This window comes from Arvicola amphibius, chromosome 1, assembly GCF_903992535.2.
Source record: "Arvicola amphibius chromosome 1, mArvAmp1.2, whole genome shotgun sequence".
NCBI lineage: Eukaryota > Metazoa > Chordata > Mammalia > Rodentia > Cricetidae > Arvicola > Arvicola amphibius.
The window spans coordinates 194,812,662-194,834,055 of record NC_052047.1 but is presented as its reverse complement, the minus strand read 5'-3'; the positions used below and the strand labels follow the sequence as shown (position 1 = coordinate 194,834,055).

General features: G+C 43.6%; 1 protein-coding gene across 4 annotated transcripts in view; it reads right to left on the bottom strand.

Moving 5' to 3' along the window:
- Positions 1 to 21,394, bottom strand: part of Vti1a (vesicle transport through interaction with t-SNAREs 1A) — a 321,664-nt gene that overhangs the window by 105,273 nt on the left and 194,997 nt on the right. For 2 of the 4 annotated variants that reach the window (XR_005282957.2, XM_038309871.2), the window contains exons 6-7: positions 19,485 to 19,555; positions 18,838 to 18,899 (exon numbers count right to left, since the gene is read on the bottom strand). Coding sequence is in view for 3 of the 4 variants with exons in the window: in XM_038309871.2 (XP_038165799.1) it covers positions 18,838 to 18,899; positions 19,485 to 19,555 (133 nt within the window). In the remaining variant the exon portion in view is untranslated. Of the gene's footprint in view, positions 1 to 18,269; positions 18,570 to 18,826; positions 18,900 to 19,484; positions 19,556 to 21,394 lie in introns of those variants that run through there. The other 2 variants (XM_038309865.1, XM_038309885.2) reach the window with 2 other exon arrangements.

Genomic DNA, 21,394 nt, shown 5'->3' with positions numbered 1-21,394 from the left:
GGGCCTGTGGGTTCTGCCAGGTGCATGCAAGTATTCCATCAATGCTTTAAACATGCTGATGGGTGCTGGGGGCTGGTGGGGGCTGGGGGCTGGTGGGGGCTGGGGGCCGATGGGGCCTGGGGGCTGGGTTCTTCCAGGCCATCTGTGGGCCATTTGCAGCTAGGGACAATAAAAGCCAGAGAACTTGGTTAACAGGCAGGTGAGCATGGAGAAAAAACCAATATGACTTTCATTCTGAAAACCTGTCAAAAAGCTGAGGCCTTGACAAGACCAATATTTAACATGCTTTCCCTCACAATAAGCTGGGTTGGAATTTCATGTCTAATTAAAGCAACTCTGGCTTCAAAACAACAGCAGTTGCAGCCTGACTATGCTGCTTCCGTCAAAATGGAGGACTCAGACATCAGCCTGCCCAGGCTCTCTACTGTTTAGACCCTTGGAGTCTTTCCGACTGAAGCCTTGGATCTCCTCCCCATACATTGACCCAGACTTAGCGAGCAGGCTAAGGATTCAGGCTGAGGAAGCATGCCACACCAGCACCAGGCAAGGCCAGCATTGCAGTGGAGCCTAAGGATACAGCTGCTTGGGACCTTAGCTCAGGATGACGTGGTATCACTTACAAGAAACCCATGCTGCCTACATACACGGCCTCTCGTACTGTTTATAATTCTCTGAAGAACAGCGTGACTAGTGATGGACAGACAAGAACATGTGAAAGAGAAATGGATGGGCTATGCAAAACCATGAAAGTATTTAGTGCTTCCACACTGTCCAGAACACTGAGTACATGCTCAGTAAACACTGATGGTGATATGAACTGACATGATTCTACAGTAACACGGGGAAGCCAAACATGAAAGGCAAAGATCTGAGAGTGTACAGTAATCAGCCAATCAGAATTGCTTGCCGTGGCCTCCTTATAAGGATTATCTCCCTATCTTTGTTCAAAGTGTTTGGCTGGCCTGGTGTCCCTTCTAATTGTGACTATTCAAAGCATAGCCCTCCAGTTCAAGAGCCATTGCAAATGCTACCCTTTCTTTATGCTTTTTTTTTAAAACAAGTATTTTAAGTTTTACATTTAATTTTATTGTTATTGTCATCATTACTATTATTTCTGTGTGTTTATGTGCACATGTGCCTGTGACATGGTGGGCTAATGGAGGCCTTGCAAAAGTTGAATCTCTCCTTTCACCATGTAAATTCTATAGAGAAAACTCAGGCCATCAAACTTAGAGACAAGCACCTTCAACAGCACCTTGCCCCCAAATACCATGTTTTCTATAAAACTCACCTGGCTGCTCTAGGCTGGCAGTAAGCCCCCAAGTCTGGAACTCACTCACTGAGAAGCTCTCACCATTCATTCTGAGTGATCTTTCTCTGATCAGGAACCAAGTTCCTGGAGGGCAAGGATCTCTTCTGCCTCCATACCCAGCAAGGCATTCTCAGAAATGTTCTGACTCACCAGGACAGCAGGGGCAATCAGTTCCTGTAGGCAAGTCTTCTTTATTGTTGGAGGAGTCTTGTTCCCAGGAAGGCCTGTGGGGCTGCTATTATGGAACACAGCAGACATGCCTCAGCTTCACCAGGCATCGGCAGACTCCAACCAGGAATGCTGTGGCTGACTTGGCCAGGCAGAAGTAGAACGGTCCCCTAACTCCTGCTTCTCTCTGTCACTGAAAGGTACACTTAAACCTCAAAGAAGACTCATCTGAAGACACTGCCACGTGGGATTTCATTTTCCCCAAGGCTTCTACGTCTTGTGTCAGTAAACCATCAATAATTAAACAGCAACAGTTAAAACAAGACCACCCAGGCATACAGCCCAAGGGGTGGGCTGCAGAGTGGTTTGTATGGCCCCTTTATTGAGGGCAGCTTTAAAGGTCCCTCACAGTCTCCAGTTTAAAGCAGTGCCTGGCCCATTTATCAAAGTATTCCATTAAATTTGAATGAAAAAAGAAAAAGCGAACACACTATTAAAGTCTATATCACTAATGGTCAGAATCTGGGAGGGTTTTCTACTGCATACAAGAAAGGAACTGTGTTCTTTGTATATTTTGGAGATCAGTCCCCTGTCTGATGTGGGGTTAGTGAAGATCTTTTCCCATTCTGTAGGCTGCTGTTTTGTCTTGCTGATCATGTCCTTTGTTTTACAGAAGCTTTTCAGTTTCAGGAGGTCCCATTTTATTAATTATTTCTCTCAGTGTCTGTGCTACTGGGGTTATATTTAGGAAGTGGTCTCCTGTGCCAATGCATTCAAGTGTACTTCCCACTCTCTCTTCTATGAGGTTCAGTGTGGCTGGCTTTATGTTGAGGTCTTTGATACATTTGGACTTGAATTTTGTGCAAGGTGATAGATATGGACCTGTCTTCATTCTTCTACATGTTGATATCCAGTTATGCCGGCACCATTTATTAAATATGCTTTCTTTTTTTCCATTTGATATTTTTTGCTTCTTTGTCAAAAATCAGGTGTTCGTAGGTGTGTGGATTAATATTTGAGTCTTCGATTTGGTTCCAGTGGTCCTCTTGTCTGTTTTTATGACAATACCAGGCTGTTTTCAGTACTGTAGCTCTGTAGTAGAATTTGAAGTCAGGGATTGTGATGCCTCCAGAAGTTCTTTTATTGTATAGGATTGTTTTTGTCTATCCTGGGTTTTTTGCTTTTCCATATGAAGTTGAGTACTGTTCTTTCAAGGTCTGTGAAGAATTTTGCTGGGATTTTGAAGGGCACTGCATTGAATCTGTAGATTGCTATGGGTAAGATTGCCATTTTTACTATGTTAATTCTACCTACCCAAGAGTATGGGAGATCTTTCCACTTTCTGGTGTCTTCTTCAATTTCTTTCTTCAAAGATTTAAAGTTCTTGTCATACAAGTCTTCCACTTGTTTGGAAAGAACTCAAATTGGTTACCAAAAGAACAAATAATTCAATAAAAAATGAAGTACATTTTTTTAGAACTCTCAACAGAGGGATCTAAAATGGCTGAATGACACTTGAGGAAATGCTCAACATCCTTAGTCATCAGAGAAATACAAATCAAAACAACTCTTGAGATTCCATTTTACACCTGCAAGAATGGCCAAGATCAAAAACACTGATGACAACTTATGCTGGAGAGGATGAGGTAAAGAGAACATGCCAGCATTGCTGGTGGAAGTGCAAGTTGGTACAGCCCCTTTGGATGTCACTATGGCGATTTCTCAGAAAATTAGAAAACAACCTTCTTCAAGATCCAGCAATACCACTTTTGAATATATATCCAAAGGATGCTAAACTGTGCCACAAGTACATGTGCTCAACTATGTTCCTAGCAGCATTGTTTGTCATAGCCAGAACCTGGAAACAACCTAAATGTCCCTTGACTGAAGAATCGATAAGGAAAATGTGTTACATTTACACAATGAAGTAGTACACAGCACAAAAAAATAACGACACCTTGAAATTTATAGGCAAATGGATGGAGCTAGAAAACATCATTTTGAGTGAGGTAACCCAGACCTAGAAACACAAGTATCATATGTACTCACTCATAAGTGGTTTTTAAACATAAAGCAAAGAAAACCAGCCTACAAATCACAATCCCAGATAACCTACGTAACAATGAGGACCCTAAGAGAGACATACATGGATCAAATCTACATGGGAAGTAAAAAAAGACAGATATCCTGAGTAAATTGGGAGCATGGGAACCATGGGAGATGGCTGGAGGGGAGGGGAGAGTCAGGTAGAGGAGCAGAGAAAAATGTAGAGCTCAATAAAACCAATAGAAAAAAAGAAATGCAAAAAAAATTAACTGTGTTGAGAAATGTAAGTCAAGGCTCGTATCTCCCAAAGTCTCCATTAGATAACAGAAAGCTCCACATGGTTTGTAAGAGCCAGAAGTTGCTAGGCTTTCACATGGATGCTTCAGCTTAAGATGTATTTAGGATGTTGCCTTTATTTCTTTTTCTTCACGCCTCCTAATTTGTTTCTTTCCTGTGTGCAATAATAAACTAGAATTCGCAATAAAACAATAAACCGGTATTGAGGAGAAGCAGGGAAAATGTGGCGCGAGGCACTGGACCCGGGAAGTATGGTTCTCTAAGTGAAGTGAGGGAGATGACAGTGTTTACACAAGGTGAGCACGTCCCCTCACTGAGAGGATGCCTCACTCATTCCAATGAAGACATGGCGAGAGACAAAGGTAATTAGAACCAAGCCAGATACAAATATATATCCATCACCCATTTGAAGATCCAAGAAGAGGTTCTGCAGAACAACGAAGCAAGAAACTTCAAACAGCATGAACACAACGGAAGAGAGAGAACACAGATATGAACACAATGGAAGAGAGAGAGAAGACAAATATGAACACAGTGGAAGAGAGAGAGAGAGAGAGAGAGAGCGCACATATATGAACACAGTGGAAGAGAGAGAGAGCACAGATATGAACACAATGGGACAGGGAGAACACAGATATTATGAATACAATAGAAGAGAGAGAGAGAGAGAGAGAGAGAGAGAGAGAGAGAGAGAGAGAGAGAGAGAGAGAGAGAGAGAGAGAGAGCAGATATCATGAACACAAAGGGGGGAGCGAATGCACAGATACCATGAACACAATGAAAAAGAGAGAGCACTGATATCATGAACAATGGGGGAGGGGGAGAGTGAGCGCACAGATGTTTCAGTGATGTCAGAGTGAACAGCGCAGCAAGGGTGCACTCAGTGATGTCGGAGTGAAGAGCACTGCAAGGGTGCACTCAGTGATGATGGAGTGAACAGCGCAGCAAGGGTGCACTCAGTGATGTCGGAGTGAAGAGCACTGCAAGGGTGCACTCAGTGATGATGGAGTGAACAGCGCAGCAAGGGTGCACTCAGTGATGTTAGAGTAGATTAGAAGAAAATGCCAATGTGATTGAAGTGAGGGATAAACACTGAAGATAGGAAACACCAGGCCTGTGTGAGAATCACAAATGTTCCTTAAACCACACATTTAGAAGTTGAAGAAATAATGCAAGACAAAATGAAAGAAACTGAAGTTTCCTACGGTCCATGCAAAGTGAGAGAAAGACCTGACATCAGAAGGCCAAGGGAGGGCTGACTTCGGTTCCCTAAGGTGACAAAACTAGAAACAAACTTACAAACTCACGCTTGAGAGCCATAGCCTGGGCTATCCTTCAGCTAAAATACTCAAGGCCAGAATAAAATAGCTCATCATCTACAGAGTCCTAGAAAGGCAGTAGGGCAGTGGTGGCACACGCCTTTAATCCGAGCACTCGGGAGGCAGAGGCAGGGAGATCTCTAGGAGTCTGATGCCAGCCTGGTCTACAGAATGAGTTCCAAGATAGGCTCCAAAGCTACACAGAGAAACCCTGTCTCGAAAAACAAAATAATAAACAAATGTATAGACATGTCTGTTACGTGTGTGCAAATGCTGGCCACTCCTACATATGAATCACTATATCCCAATCACCTATCTTCACTTGAAGTAGACGACAAAGTCCTAGGAGTTAAGCTGTCGAGGGTAAGGGAATCATAAACCAGATGAGCAATTCTCTCTTCACAGATGCCACACTAAGAAGATAATATAACCTATGGATAGAGATACACAGCATCGATGTATTGCTGTGAGCTAGAAACTTTGAGATGGTTTAACATGCGGAAATATTCTAGTGAGGGAATATTATGTAAATCATTGTGAGCAATGATTACAGCTGTTACTGACTTGGGAATACATTTTCAACATAATGAGTGCAGAAATCAGAATATAAAGTTATATGTTGTTTTTAAGTAAAACGCTTGGAAAAACGCTGTAATGAAGGGTGCCAAAGCTTCATCAGCTGTGATCTCGGGCCAGTGTGAGTACAAAGGACTTTAGCCCAGTTTCCTTTTATCTTAAAAAGTGTGTACTACCATGTTCCACTTAAATTAATTTTTTTGACTGATACATAAAGATATTAAAATGGACTCCAGCCACAGAAGTAGATCAGTGCCTTGCTCAGCCATCACCAAGAGAAGCTTCCTCCTGCCACAGATGGGAACAAATACAGAGACCCACAGCCAGACATTCTGCACAGAGCAAGGGACCCTGGAGCACTCAGCCCGACACAGATGTCACCACCAAATGCTCAGGGAACTGTAGAAGAGGAACAGAAAGAATAAAAGATACCTCGCCTACAATCAAGGAAACTTCTCTTTGCCATAGACAGAGAGGACCAAAACCAATCAAAATGCAGAGTTGTGAACTAAGTCTTCTACAATACACGTCAGCACCTCAGCCAGCACCTATGGCCGGGGGGGGGGCATTACTGAAGAGTGGGTGGAAAGACTGTAAGAGTGAGAGGATCATCTCCCGTTAGACTGTCACCAGGAATGTCAGAAGCCAACATGATTGCCTATACATGAGGTGAACAAGGACACCAGTCGATGTGTCAAGAGGCGTCAGCCCACACAAAGAACTATACACAACTAAGGAACACCGAGAGTGGGAGAAGAACATACCAACTGTGTATCAATGCCAAACAGTCAGTCCCGAAAACATGCACGTGTAACGTCACACAGACTGAGCAGGCTGTAGTTATGTATTTATAAATGTACTCACCACTCCCATATATGTATATAATAACAACAATTAAAAAAGAGACAATGAATTTGAAAGTGAACATAGGGGGTTATATGAGAGGGTTTGTGTTTGGAGGGAAGAAAGGGATAGGAAAATTACGTTATTATATTATAATCTCAAAATTAAAAAAAAATTACAAAAAGAGAAATGTACATATTTATAGGGTGCTATATGATGTTTTGGTAGTTTCGTGTTTCTTGATAATTTTTTCTAAGAAGTAACATGTTTGTTTAAAAAAATCCTTATTAGAACTTTAATAATTATGAAAAATTATAACAACAACAAGTAGAAAAAGACACACTATTGAGAACCTATAATATAGCTCTAGATTCATGGCTAGAAGGGATATTTAAAATCAATCGAACAGTTTGTTTCAAGAAAGAGGAATTAGAAAAAATTTTAAAGTATTACGTAACTTATGATTTTATACTTTGTTGGAGAAGTGTGATTTTAAAAGTTCCAAATAAAACCCGTGGGGGCTGGAGAGATGGCTCAGAGGTTAAGAGCATTGCCTGCTCTTCCAAAGGTCCTGAATTCAATTCCCAGCAACCACATGGTGGCTCACAAGCATCTGTAATGGGGTATGGTGCCTTCTTCTGGCCTGCAGGCATACACACATATATAGAATATTGTATACCTAATAAATAAATAAATATTAAAAAAAATAAAAATAAAACCCGTGGCTTGTATCTTTATGTGCTTCTACTACAAAAAGGCAATGGTTCTGATGTCAGCAACTGCCTCCTGCCCAGTCTCCCCAGACTCTCAGGTTGGCTTTCACGTCTGAACCAAGTATGAGGGGCAGAACTCAGCCTGAGCATCTGGGGGGCAGGCCCTTGCTATGCTCTGAGCAGACTCAGCCCAGGCATCTGGAGGGCAGGCCCTTGCTATGCCCTGAGCAGACTCAGCCCAGGCATCTGGAGGGCAGGCCCTTCCTATGCCCTCCATTGTTTCCAGCACTTAGCTTCAGGATTCAGAAAGATCAAGAAATAATGGCGAGCAAAGAGAGGAGCAATGTGAGGAAAGACTATTAGGTACATCCTGGAGGTACATCTACGATGCAGAAGGTCTTTGCATTCACCCGTCATGCCTGCATCTCTACGATGCATGATAGAAACCCAGGCGGAGCCAAAACCTGATGCCCTAGTTTTATTTCTCTTTCCCCATTTCAAAAACAAGAGCCGTATTTAATTCTAATTTTCCTGCAGAAGGGAAGGGGAACTTTCATGTGAGAAAGAATGGCACCCCCAGCCATCTGAGAACGCTTCTTCCCAGGAACACCTGTTTGCTCCAACTGAAGCCTGTCCAAACCGAGTCCCCCGGATCTGGAGCTTCTCTTCAAATGCTCCACTATTCTACAATATTTATTCCCCACCTGTCTAATGGCTATGATAGCTTGTGAATGCTCCAGCCAGGGAAAGCTGGCCCTGGCATGGCAAAGCTAACAGTAGCTAATGCTCACCCAGAATCTCATTTGGCTCCGGAGGCCCTTGAGTTCAAACATACCCTTCCTTTCAGGCTTCTGGGCTTAGCAAAGGCCTCTAAGAGGAAGAAGCAAATACTTTTCATCTTCACAGTAATATGTTATGAAACCAGGTAATGCCTTTCACTCTGTGTTTATTAAGACTGGTTAATCAGCTTCGCACTCCTGCTTAATATTCAGTATTCTAGTCATTAAATAGTTGCCTGGCAGTAAAAGTGAGGCTTGGTAAATCAATTTGTCCAACGATGGAGCTGTTGAGATGCAGAGGGTAAAATGTAGTTAAAAAAACCTTAAATGCATAATTTAACATGTAATTCAAGGTAGGAAAAAAATGCCTACATTAGACTCTGGTTTATAATAGTGAAATAATGTTTTATTTTAAAATTCTAGCCATGAGAAAACTGTGCATTCGAAAGGCTTACATAAAGCCTTATAAAATAAGAGACCTTTTATCTTCCCCAGATCCACGCGCTTGACAATACTTTATCTATGCAATTCCGAGGCACATAAAAAACCCCGGTGAATAAATAAAATATTCTTTTCTCCCTTTTATACAGGAGCTTTAAACATTGCCCATATAAATAGCCTGGCCTTGAACACACAGATTAAAAGACCAAACGGGCTGTCGCTTCAGATCATGTGTACAGGATAGAAACTGAGCGCTTTCTTTATGGGCTGGGCGAGTTTTCAACAGACTTACTTTCTATACGGCCATTCAGCGAGAAATATGGAAAAATTCAGCATTTTAAGTGATATACTTATCAGAGTAATCCACGTACTCTGCTAATGTTCTTTGCTTTTCCTTGTGAATCACATGCATACTCCATATAGTCAATGTGCAATATTATTTCACATACACACCCATTCTTTATAAAATTACCTAGTTTTCTAAATATGTAACTTTAGTGAGGCATGTGAAAATTCCTAATAGTTTTCTAACACATAAAAAGGGGTTTCTTTCCATAATTGCTTACAATTAGAATTACTTAAGTGATTGCAAGCTGTCTGGACTCTTGGAAGGAACTTTAAGTTCCATCACAATTAAAAAGCTTTCTTAGCAAGTTAAGTTTAAGGTGAGGGCCAACCTGAAGTTGGTTCATTAACTTTGTGAGCAGATTAATAGTGTTCTGTGTGCCCTCAGCAAGGTTGCTGTCAAAACAGAGCTGGCTAACACCACCCTGGTGACCAAGGTCTGCGGCTAGGAGCCACTAACCTGAAGCTGCCCTACCAGGGCCTGGTGTGCTCCACGTGGGTGAAGAATTCGGCTGTGGTTAAGTCAGGTAGCTATCTGCTGTCTCCTTCATGGCGTCTCATTTGCCTCCTCAGGGACAAGGGACACTCTTTTCCTCATCTTCCATGACATCTGCCTTCCCCTTGATCTCTCATTCACCGGGTAACCAAGTTACTGTGAACTTAGCCACCCAAGGCCACAGTTGTAAGCGAATATCAGGTAAAACACTGAAGAAGATGCTGACACTATTACAGCTGACACAGCACATGCTAAACCCAAGCTGATTGGCCCACATTTTGCCCTATCTTGGTGGGAGGACATGGATCAGACATAATTTCTACAGGTGATGTCTGTTACAGCTATGGTTGGAACGTGTTTCCCCAAAGTCTATGAGTTGGAAGCCTGTCTTCATGTTGCTGGTGTTTGTAGGTGAGGCTCTTGGGAGTTAGCCAGAATTAGGAATCTAGAAGATGGGGCTGCCATGAGGAGTGAGCGGCAGGGAGGAACAAGAGACTAAAGCTAGCACACATGCTCTGCCATGCCACGTGGAGCCCTCTGCCTGTTTTGGTGAAGCTGGGTCACACACACACAGACTGAACAGGTGCTGATGTCATGTGCTCTTGTAGTCTCAGCTTCAGGAACTGTGAGCCACATACACGCCCATTCTTTATAAAATTACCCAGCCTGCAGTTCTTTGTCTATGAATATAAAGACCATAATGGTATCAGTTTAGTTTTACGAAGATCACCTTAGATGAGACCACACATAGCCCCAGCTAACTACAGTCCTGTTGTATTTTAACTGTCATGACACAGCATTAGGGACGTCTTCCTGACAGTGATCTGATTTACCAAGCAAGGCCTCCTTGCATCTGCAGAAAAACGGTGAACTTTTGGGTCAGAGTCAATACCGGTGCTGCTTTTACGCCAGCACACTTCAGAAGAATGAGGGCAATCGAATTGCAATGGTATCTAGCTAGGATGTGGGCACCATTCACAGCTGCCTCATCCCTCAATACTTTAGGACATGGTGTGGGACTATTTGAAAATATTATGGAAGTTCAGAAGAAAATTACCAGAGATGCATATGGACATGTACACACACACACACACACACACGCACGCACGCACGCACGCACGCACGCACGCACGCACGCACGCACGCGCGCGCACACACGCACGCACGCACGCACATACACATTCAGAAAAGTGCAGTGCTTCAGAAACTTAGGGGAGCCAGCCCAGAAAAGGAACTAGTTTTTAAAGCTTGAGACAGAGTGTGGTTTCTGCAGGGCATGTGGGGCGTTCCTCTAATGCCTTAACTGGCTGGGGATGAAAATGTCAGCAGAATTTCCCTCATCATAAAACCATGAGGGGTCAGAACACAGAGCACCCAACGGCTTTGTTCAACTCTCCTTCTCAAACTCACCTCAAATTTATCATCCTGGCGTTTCCCAAAGATATTCACATGCCAGATCTAAAGTTCTTTACATAACTTTGCCAAAGAAGACTCTCTTTTTTTTTTTTTTTTTGAGTTTTACAAATTCTTTTATAAAGACGATTGGGGTAAAAAAAAAAAAAAAAGATTATTTCTCCTTTCACGTCAGTTGCGATATTGTCAAGGAATGTCAGAGACAATTTAAAATGAAAAATTACAACCTCAAAATTCATAATTAAGGAACATTTTAGTTTCATTTTTGGATATCAAATGTGTTTCTGAACCAGCAGTTTTGTTGATTTTTTTCCCCTAGAAAAGTAACGAATTCTTTCTTAATACCTAGATGACAGAGTCTCCAGTGCTCCACAGTTGTTTCTTATTATGGCTTCCCTGGAAACCATTTCTGGGAAGGCACAATTCCCAGCACTTAACTTTGTTTACAACAGACAAACCTGCTTGTGTGGTATAAATAGGAATCTGTCTTTAAATTCTGCTGAAAAAATAAAAGGCAGCCATGAAACAGAGCATTTCCTGCCCTAACGGTGGCTTTAAAAGATTCTTCGCTACTTTAGGAATGGCGGTGAAGCATAAATAATAATTATCAATTGCCGCACAGTAAGATACTAATTTTATAGAAAGAATTATAGAAAGAGAAAACAAAAACACGCCAGCGACGCCCTGTCAGTGTTAGGCTCCTTTACGCTGAGGTTATGAAGCCCGGCTTTGTGCTCGAGTTTGTGATGTATATCTATAACTTGCTCTTGTCGTGCAGATAAACGTCGCCTTGTCTCCCTAACTGCACTTTGAAAAGCAGCTTCACAGTCGTTTGACTTTTGATCTGGGTGGCAGCAAGGCTTGACCACCTGCGCTGTGCACGAGCTGTTACTGAGCTGGCTTTGTGCGGTCTCATAACACAGAAATCCTTTTAGAACTGATGTGTGAATACGCTAATCTACAACGTGAGTGTTCAAACAAAAAACCATGGTGGTGGTCGGGGAGGGAGGGGTGTTGGCAGCAGAGAAGGGGTGCACGGGAGACACTCTCACCCTGGATTTACTAAGTCGGGCTATTGTCCTCACCTCTAGCATTGAGTCAAACAGGTGTGAAAGGCCTCCCACAACCCACAATGGAGCAGGCAGCCGCGGGGTGGCAGGGCCTGGAACTGTAAAATGCTGTTGTTCAGTGATGGTATATGTTAATAAATAGCTATTTACAAGGGGGGGAGGGCGAAGACTCCATTACTTGTTTATAAGGAAGGCCTTGGGCGTCTTGCTTTGAGTTAACAGCTCAAGGCTGCGTTCAAAGAAGGCATTGATGGTGAAGGCGAAGAGTTCCCGCCACTCAGCCGCAGTAAGTATGGCATGCATGTAGGAAGAAAGGACAGCAGAAGAGAAAGGCAATCCAAGAATTCGGTCAAATTGTGGCTCACAATGGAGAAAAAGTGTAAGCTGCCTCTCTATTGAGATGAGATGATGGGCAGAAATCTCGGTGCACAGGTGCAGAGCGTACCTCTGGACGGACATGCTTACGTGTGGCCCAAGTGCCGGAAGTAAAAGCTTGTATGGTTTCAACTAAAGTGTACCATGGGAACTGGGACAGAGCCTTGCAACTATTCTCCCTCATTCCTCCAAGGGTGACTACCCAAGCCTTGTCATGAAAAGTCCCCCAAAAGGCTGACAGCATGTCCTCGCTCCCCAGTAGGCTACTGGCTACCAGCGGCCCACTTCTGTCCTCTTTCTGAGCAGGGATTTCTCGACCCGTGTGTGGGTCTGTGCTGGTGTCCAGTGGAAACTCACACCTCGCTGTGTGCTGTCTTCCTGGGGGGCTGGTTCTCTCTCAGTCTTACTTCCCCCCTGGCTTGTTTCAGCTGGCTGTCCTATACTGTGGGGAGGGTGCAGTGAAAAGTTCTGACAGAGAGCTGAGACACAGCTGTTAATGACAGGCCTGGAGCTCACGGAATGAAGGGAGTTCATGCTAGTCTATGGGAATGCCACGTTATGACTAAGACCTGGGCCTGGGGAGGAGAGATGGATGCTCCACTGGAACAGGATGAAGGTGAGAGCTGTATGTTGTCAGCTGGTTCTCTTGGATTCCCACATTCCCAGCCATGTGTCTGTACTTAGAACAGGACATCAGATCATGGATATGACGTTTTCTGACCAGAACCAGTCAGGACCAAATCAGCTCCATGCTGTTACCTCTGATGAAAAGGAGGAGGAGGAAGAAACAACCCCCAAATCTCATGCACAGTTCTTTCCATTGAGTCTCACAGAGAAGATAGAGAAGGTGGCAAGACTTAGTCCCTGCAGAGGGACAGGCCCCTCCTAGGAGAGTTGAAAGTAGTCAGGATCAAGGTCCAGTACTAATGGTGGCGTTTGAACCCTAGACTTCAGGTCAAAGCTGTCCTTGGTCTGTTAAGTTATACACGAGGTAGCATTTATCCCTTCCTTTGTGTCTGGCCAGTTTGGTCTCCGTTTCTGTCACTTACACCCAGAACATTCTGTCCAGGATGGACGGCAAAGGAGTGACCAACCAAGCAAATACTCAAACCAGGGAGGAGTCTAACTAGTGCTAGGGGGAAGAAATCATCTGCTGTCGTGGGGATCTGGTGTTTGTCCACAGGCCAGAGCTGCCAACAAGGCCAGTCCACCGGCAGATCTTGGAGATGAAGCTAAGTGGGCCCGATGCTGAGGGCAGCAGTGGCTGCAGCAGTTGGGGTGGGGTTTCTCCCAGGAAAATGCTCATTTTGCTTTGTAGTAGATAAAGCAGCCAATCACATATTAACATATAAAGGAGGAGGGTAAGAGTCACAGAGAACAAGCAGAGGACTTCCCCCTCAGAACAGTCAGAATGAGCGGGAATCAGTAGAGTACCACCAATTTGTAATTATCTAAAAATCCTTTGGGAAGCTCGGAAGTGAAAAGAAGGAAAATTTTAAATGCCAAGTTAAAATGTACACACCTAAAAAACGTCTTAATCAACTCTGATTTTAGCTAACGCTCTCACGTTTGCTTGCTTTCAAAGCACTGAAGAGAAGGGGATACCAAACCCTGCTGAAGCCTTCCAAGCCCGGGGCACCGTTACATGCACTGTCTCGGGGAACTTGCGTCAGCGTCTGTGAGGGAGAAACTGAGGCGAGGAGAAGAGCCTTGCAAAGGTTAACAACAGGAAGCAGCCAGCTGCGCACACAGCTACTCTTACCACGCGCCTCTCTCCGGGCCCACGCAGAATGTCATTCTTAATAATTAAACAAAACTGCAACTGTTTTCTCCAGTGAGGATAAGGCCCCGGGTGATATAGCACTAGACACAAAAATAACATTTTCTTACCATGGTATTTGCCAAACACTGGCAGGAAGAGGGAGAACAGGCATTCCTACAACACACTGTTGGTTTTTATTGGCTCCAATTGATGCTCAAAAATAACAACCCTAAAGGCTCCCCAGGAGCACAGTTGCAAGAGACTCCTTTGGCACACGGGGCTAGAGCATGTCCCCAAAAGCAGGGCCTAGCAGGGCTCACTCTATGCTTTCAGCGCCATTGCCAAACACTGGTAATGGTCGTCTGCCTGTGAGGACACTGGTGCTCTGCAGAGGGGCATGATTAGAAGTGAAATGTGATTTCAAGGAAAGGTGCTGCCGCTCCCCAGACTGAAGGAGCTGCAAAACCAGCACACACGCCAACGTATTCTAGCCAGTGCTGAGGGCCCTGCGTTTGCAGCTGTCTGCTTCCTTCACTCACGGCGAAGTTGCAGGAGACACACTGGAAAGGGCCCCTGTGAATGGACTCACTACTGAACCACGGTACAGCGTGGGACACCGAGCTCGTCACACGGAAACTGTTTTGCTGTGATGCTGGCATCGGCATGGGTAATAGGGAACCCTGGCATATATGCTTGTAACATGTCTCTCAACTTCATGCCAAGGGAGCTCCCAGACTCTACCTTTGCTACATTCTATGGGAATTTGGTATTTCTTGAAAAGAAGCTAGTAATGACAAATGAGGAGTTATTGTTTCCTTCTTGGGAGGTGAAAGGAACACAATTATAATTTCCTTTCATTCTGAATAAAAATCTTGAAAATCTCTAATTTCATTTTTATTGATTCTCATCACTATTTGATATAATAAGAATCACAGTTTTTAAAAAAGAGAGAAAAAATAGAATTCCCAGTGAAAAGGCTCGTGGTCACTAACACACAGACACACAGACATACACACATGGGAAGAGACACTTGAGCCCAAGTGATAGCCACCACACCTGAGCACAACCAATGACAGTAATCACGTTTTGTGAGAGCAATGAGAAATCCATTCCGGGTCTCCAGTTACCACATGAATGGCTATTTGTTTTGTAACTATCTTCACTATTATCTGAATCCCACTTCTTTATTTAAAGTATCTGAATCCCACTTTATTTAAAGTCTGTCTAGAGAGTCAGGAAATGAACAATCTGTTCGAGGTAGCTCTCCATCTATGTCAAGAGAAAAGAAAAATGACTTTCCAGGAATCAGCTATGGCTTCATTCTGATGTCATGTTTTCCTATTATAAATCCGAACAGACCAATCTTCTCCTTTGTTTTCTTTCTTTGGCAAGATGGTGTAGCTACATGAAAGAGAATTTCTGCTTGACTGGATCAGTTGTCTCACTAACAGACATGTCAATATTTTCTGTATAACTTAATTTCTTGTGAAACATTTTTCAGTTTATGATTAAACAAACCACATTTTATTTCCCTGTTTTCTCCCATCATAATATTTTTATAAGCCATTTAAACAATAGTGTGTGTGCCCCTCTCCCCCCCCCCCCCCCCCCCCCCCCCCGCCGCTGTCTGTGCTTCTGGAGTCCTTCTAGAGGAGCTACAGGAGGAGCCGGAGGAGGAGGAGCCGGAGCAGCCTCCTCAGGAGTCAGGGGATCCCTGTGCTACATTTGTGAGCACACATCTCTACATGAAGCACTGCGAAAGCAAAGAAAGGTGTGCTTGTATTATTTCTGGATCCCTGGGCTGTGCACACAGACATTAAATATTTACTGAAGACATGAATAAGCAGTGAAAAATGGAAAGAAAAGATAGGCACATAGAGGGAAGGAAGGAAGCTAATAAAAAATTAAGAGGCATGGGTGCTGGGTGGTTTAGAGGCTGCTGGGTCCTGCAAACTTTGCTGCTTACTGATGTTGGCCAGTCTCATAGATGGCTAAGTAGACCCAGGTACAGACTCTGTGCAGATGAATGCGGGTCCCTGTCTTTGCAATAGACTAGTCACCATTAGGTGACATGATATATATTATGGATTATATCTTATCATTTCTGTTTATTGTACAGATTTGAAAACAAAAATTAAAACAACTAGTAATCTTTCTTTATAAGAATTCTCCAGTTTGTACTTATTCATATGAAAACCAGTGGACTTATCTGTTCCAAGGCAGATGTGCCATCCACACACACTCTTTTTTCCACCCTATGAAGATGAAGTGTGAGCAAAGGTTCAACACTACACTCTTCCTTTAGCCACAGCGCCTGTTGCCACACAATGTGGCTATGCAGTCTCAGTGGGAGCCAGGAGTGGAGAATGTGGCTGCTTCTGCAATCCACCTCCTCAGAGCTTGGAAGCAAATGCCATAGGAACCGGGAATGGAATGGGGCAAAGCATCAGCCAGAGAGCATTGTGCAAAAGTCTGTGGCACACGAAAAAGCACTGGTCCCAATTTAAGAGACTTACTTTTCAGGAATTAAGTCTCAAATAACGAAGTCATTGGCAAAAATGTTTGCGTTTTCCCATACAGAAAATCATCTGCCCAACATGTTGGAGAGTAATGAGAAACAAAACCCTAAACCACCATTCTGTATTTGGTTTCCGAAGTCTGAGTTATAGCCCCGATTGAAAGTGCCTTACTAGCTGTCTTGTAGACACCCACATGACAGCTGTGTCTAGCAAAACAAACTGTCCTACATGGAACACCAAAGAACCCTGTAACAAGGTGATGGGCACAGCAAGGTGATGCCCAGCTGGGGATTCTTATTTCCATCCATCCTCTTACACATCCTGAAAGGAGGGAAGATGGTGGAGGCTGAGCTGGCCTACAAAAGGAAGCCCAAGTAGACTGACCGCATTGGAGTCACCATCCCCAGCAATCATGTAGAGTCCTCTCCAGAGTGTGACTTCCCTCCAGAAAGCCCAAAGGCTGCACAAGTTGTTTGCGTTTTCACCCTCTCTAAATGACTTGCAAATTTATTCAAACACAATATGAAAGGATGCTCTATTTGTTGAGATAACTGTCGGCAGTGTCCTGTACTAAGGGATGAGGTACATCAAGCAGAAATGTGGGCAGAAGCACATTGGCTTAGAAAGCCATAAATCCTTATTTGAATCTGCCAACCTGAAAGCCATGAAGAGCTGGAATAAACTATTTTTCCTAAATGCTACATCTGATTAAGCCATACCATCAAGTGACAGCTGAACTTTAACATTAATATGATATTATTTAAATAACCACATGATTTTTTTTACACTAAAAATGATGAATGATTTCTGGACAGCTCGATCGACAGAATGCGGGGGACTCTTTAATGGGATGTGACAGAATGGAGGCGTATGCAGAATGCTTGCTACAGCTCGTGTGGCAGGCGCTCCCCGGGAAGAGGCCGCTCTCCTTCCTCTGTGCTGTCTTTAGGCACGGAAACATCTCTCTCTGTGAACTTTCAGTTTCTCTTAGGTCATTTACCTACAGCTCTTATGCAGAGAATCCATAGACTTTGGTTCATGGTTGGGATGGCGCCTCCAGGGAAAAGAAGGGTGGAGAAAAACTTGGTTGGCGATGCCCTAGGAACTTGGGGCTACCACTGGAACTTGGGGCTACCACTGATGGAGTCACAGAGAAATTATATCAGCTCCCGACATGTCACAATTATACATTTACTTGATTCTTACAAAACTGATGTTCAGCACACGACACAGCTGTAGGAAAGTACTGTACAGGGTGCATGGTCAGAGGGCGCTGGCGTGTCAGTGCAGCTGTCTCAAGAGAAGAGTTCTTTTTCTAGGGTCACTCTCAACACTCATCACCCATCTCACGCCACACCAACATGACCATGTTGGAGAAGGGGTCAGTTGTTTGTTCCCAGCTGCCCATACTCCCGAAATAATCACACAGAAACTGTATTAATTAAATCACTGCTTGGCCCATTAGGTCTAGCTTCTTATTGGCTAACTCTTATATTAATTTAACCCATTTCTATTAATCTGTATATCACCACATGGCAGTGGCTTACCAGCAAAGATTCAGCATGTCTGACTCTGGCAGCTCGACAGCATCTCTCTGATTTCGCCTTCTTCTTCCCAGCATTTGGTTTAGTTTTCCCTGCCTAGTTCTGGTCCCCTATAGCTCTGCTATAGGCCCAAAGCAGTTCTTTTATTCATTAACCAATAAAAGCAACACATAGACAGAAGGACCTCCCACACCAGAGGACCTTTTCACTTCGTAGAGTACTAGTGGAAAATAATTAAGTTCAGAATAGACTTAGAATATTACCCATCTTTATTTACCTTTTTATATTTTTCTGAATATTTTCCATCAGTCAAAGTTTAGTCACACACAGTACTTTAAAAGATTATTCTGATAACTGTGACAGTCCTATAAATCATCTTGAAGCATGTGTGTGAAGTCACAATGCTTCCCTACGCAGTCTTTTTCTCAGCAACAAAACAAGACGACAAGCAAAGCTGGTACCCAGAGTTCTCCGGATAATGGAAGGCCTGCATTTCCTTAGTCAGAATTGAGAGGAAAGTCAGTGTGCTCCTGCCATGGGCCTTCCTCAGGCTACGAAAAAAAAAACGTTTCTTGTCTAACCCTAATTTTTTCTATAGCTTGAGGTAAGCCCTCCAGCTCAAGCCTTGTCTCTAATCTGAGTTAGCCATGTGTGTAACCTACAAAAGGGTTAAAAACAGTGCCTCGTTATTTCAAAAGGGTGTTGACACAGCCTAGGAGGGAAGAGAAGAACCCAGGAGCTTGTAAAATGCTCCATCCCAGTGGGACAGAAACAGTTAAAAAGAGAGAAACAGAAGACCAGTCCCTACCTGGCTCTTACCTTCGCAACATCCCCGTCAGGATTCTGGAGCTTTTCCCCAAGTTTGCATCTGTTTCCCGGAGCTAAAGGGAAGGCGTGGTGGGAACAAAAGAAAGCAGAATGAAGCATCAGCACTCAGAGGGGTCTAAAGCACCTGCTGAATGACAGCTGAGTTTCCCAGGAGACAACAGTAAGAGGCATTTGTGACGCTCACAGACTCAGTTCCTAGATTGAGAAGACGACCCGAGAAGATTTAAAGTGGATACTTGAACAGGATATAAAAGCAAAGGCCTCACACATAGTTTAAAGTTTAACATTCCTTTGGGAATTACTCATTAATATATGAACATGCAAAGTCCTAAAACTACAAACACACAAAAAAAAGGAAACTGAGGAAGAGTGAGGGTATTTTCACAGTCTTTGTTCTGAAAGACTGATGCATCCCAAACCTCCCTCAGCGGCCTGTTTCTTACCACAGAGGGCGCTCTGAGATGAGCAGAACCGGCTACCTCGTCCGCCATCTCAAGCTCCTGTTTTCTCTTCCTATATGTGGTCCTTGTTCACCCTCATCTTTCTTAGATCCCTGTCCTTACAGCTACGCCGTCACTGTTTGGTGTCCATCCCAATGAATTCAGGAACACGTAATTGATGGCATGATTCATACTCACTCGCTCACGTGCCCGCTGTATCTTTTCTCTGTCATGACTGAGGTTTTCCAACATCTCTTGGCCGATTTGCTCTATGGAAAAGAAAGAAAATGTCAGGAATGGTAGCATAGGGTACATATAGACACTCAACATACCCCCACAAGGTCCAGAGTGATCATGGATACAGAATCAAGATGAAAGCAGTGTCCCTTACGTACCAGATACATTTCAATTAATGTATTTGAAATATGTAAACAGCTTTTGGTAAATTTACCTATCTTGAGGATGACTGGGTACAATTTAAAATCCAAAAAGCAGGCTGTGGACAATATGGCATCAATGAGTCAGCAGTGAAGTGACTTTCAAGGCCACTCAAACAAGTTCCCAGCAAGATGGAGGAGAGCCCAGGTTTTTACGTCATCACTGTACAGTGTTTGATTTTACAAACGGAGAGTGGCATGGAGGAGTCCTGTCCCCCTCTACGGCACTGCTCACCTATGTGAGCCAACATCCATTTATAAAAGTTGTGCTTTTAATGCATGTAGTTCTCAGAGTCCGCAGCCACTGCATCTGGTGGTAGCGAGACTATTCCTTTGCCTCCACTCTCCTGGAGGCAAGAGTGTGTTTGTGTGTTATCAGCTGCTGCAGATTCCCAGTCAAATCAAATTCCTGGACCACTCCACACCACTTAGCAAGCCACACTCTGACTGCGGTGAGGACTTCCCTGACACAATGATCGCGTTCGCCTGTCCCCTGGCAGTCTGTCCTCTGACCAGGCACTAGGTATGGCCTGACCTTGCAAGACACAGCTGCTTTGAATGTTTTTTTTATTTTCAGTCCCATTCACCATCACCAGACTCATAACAAAAGTCTGCAATATGGAGGACCACAAAGCCATTGTTTCAGGAAAACACTATTCAATACTACTTCCTATCAAAATGGACCATATTATAATACCTGAGTTCAAACAAATGGAAAGAGATTATTGATGCTGTGTCTAACACCCCAATTAGTACTTATGGGAAGAATCAAGAACCAAAAGAATGTGGTAGAGAGAAAAAAACCCAACAAGTGTTAAACTACTCTTCTTCCAAGCCCTTGGAGCACAGCCCCGGAGAAGGCAGCCCTGGAAAGCAAACCCAGGAGCCTCAAGTCTGTCAGGTTTGCCAGGAAAACTCCACTCTGAACCTATCTAGAATCCTCTACTTAAGGAATCAATGATACTAGGTCAAGAGTTGAGCTATTTTTGAAATCCTAGCCACACCCACAAACTCCTTATTTCCCAGACAGGACCCAGCAGCACAAGTATTAAGCCCATCTGGCAAGAGAGGAGAAACTTGCAAAAATGTGGCCCTGGTCATCTTTGATGGAAAGAAAATCATTCATTTCTTAGCTACTTATATTTTAATATGTCAAAAAAGAAAATCCCAGGCAGACACATTAAAGATGGTCGGTCTTATGGACAAAAAATAGACAAAGAAAGTGAGAGACTAATTTTGATACAATCATTTGTCAGATAGTATTAGTTATTTAGGGATTATTTAAGTTAAAAGTTACAACATCGTTAGTTTGGTCTTTCTTGAATTATTTAAGTTAAAGACACTCATCGAAAAGACCAGTAAAGCATTCAGAAGGCTGCAGAGCTGGCTCGGGGGTTACATAGTGCTGCCTGCTCTTCCAGATGGTCAGTTCCCAGCACCCACACAGCAGCTTACACCGTCTCTGCCACCCCAGTCCTAGATATCTGAGGACAGTCATGTGCAGGGCATAGACACACATACAGGCAAAATACTCACACACAGAAAATCAAACTAATAAATAGTACTTGAAAAAAAGGGGCTGGAGAGATGGCTCAGCGGTTAAGAGCACTGGCTGCTCTTTCAGAGGCCCTGAGTTCAATTCCCAGCAACCACATGGTGGCTCACAACCAT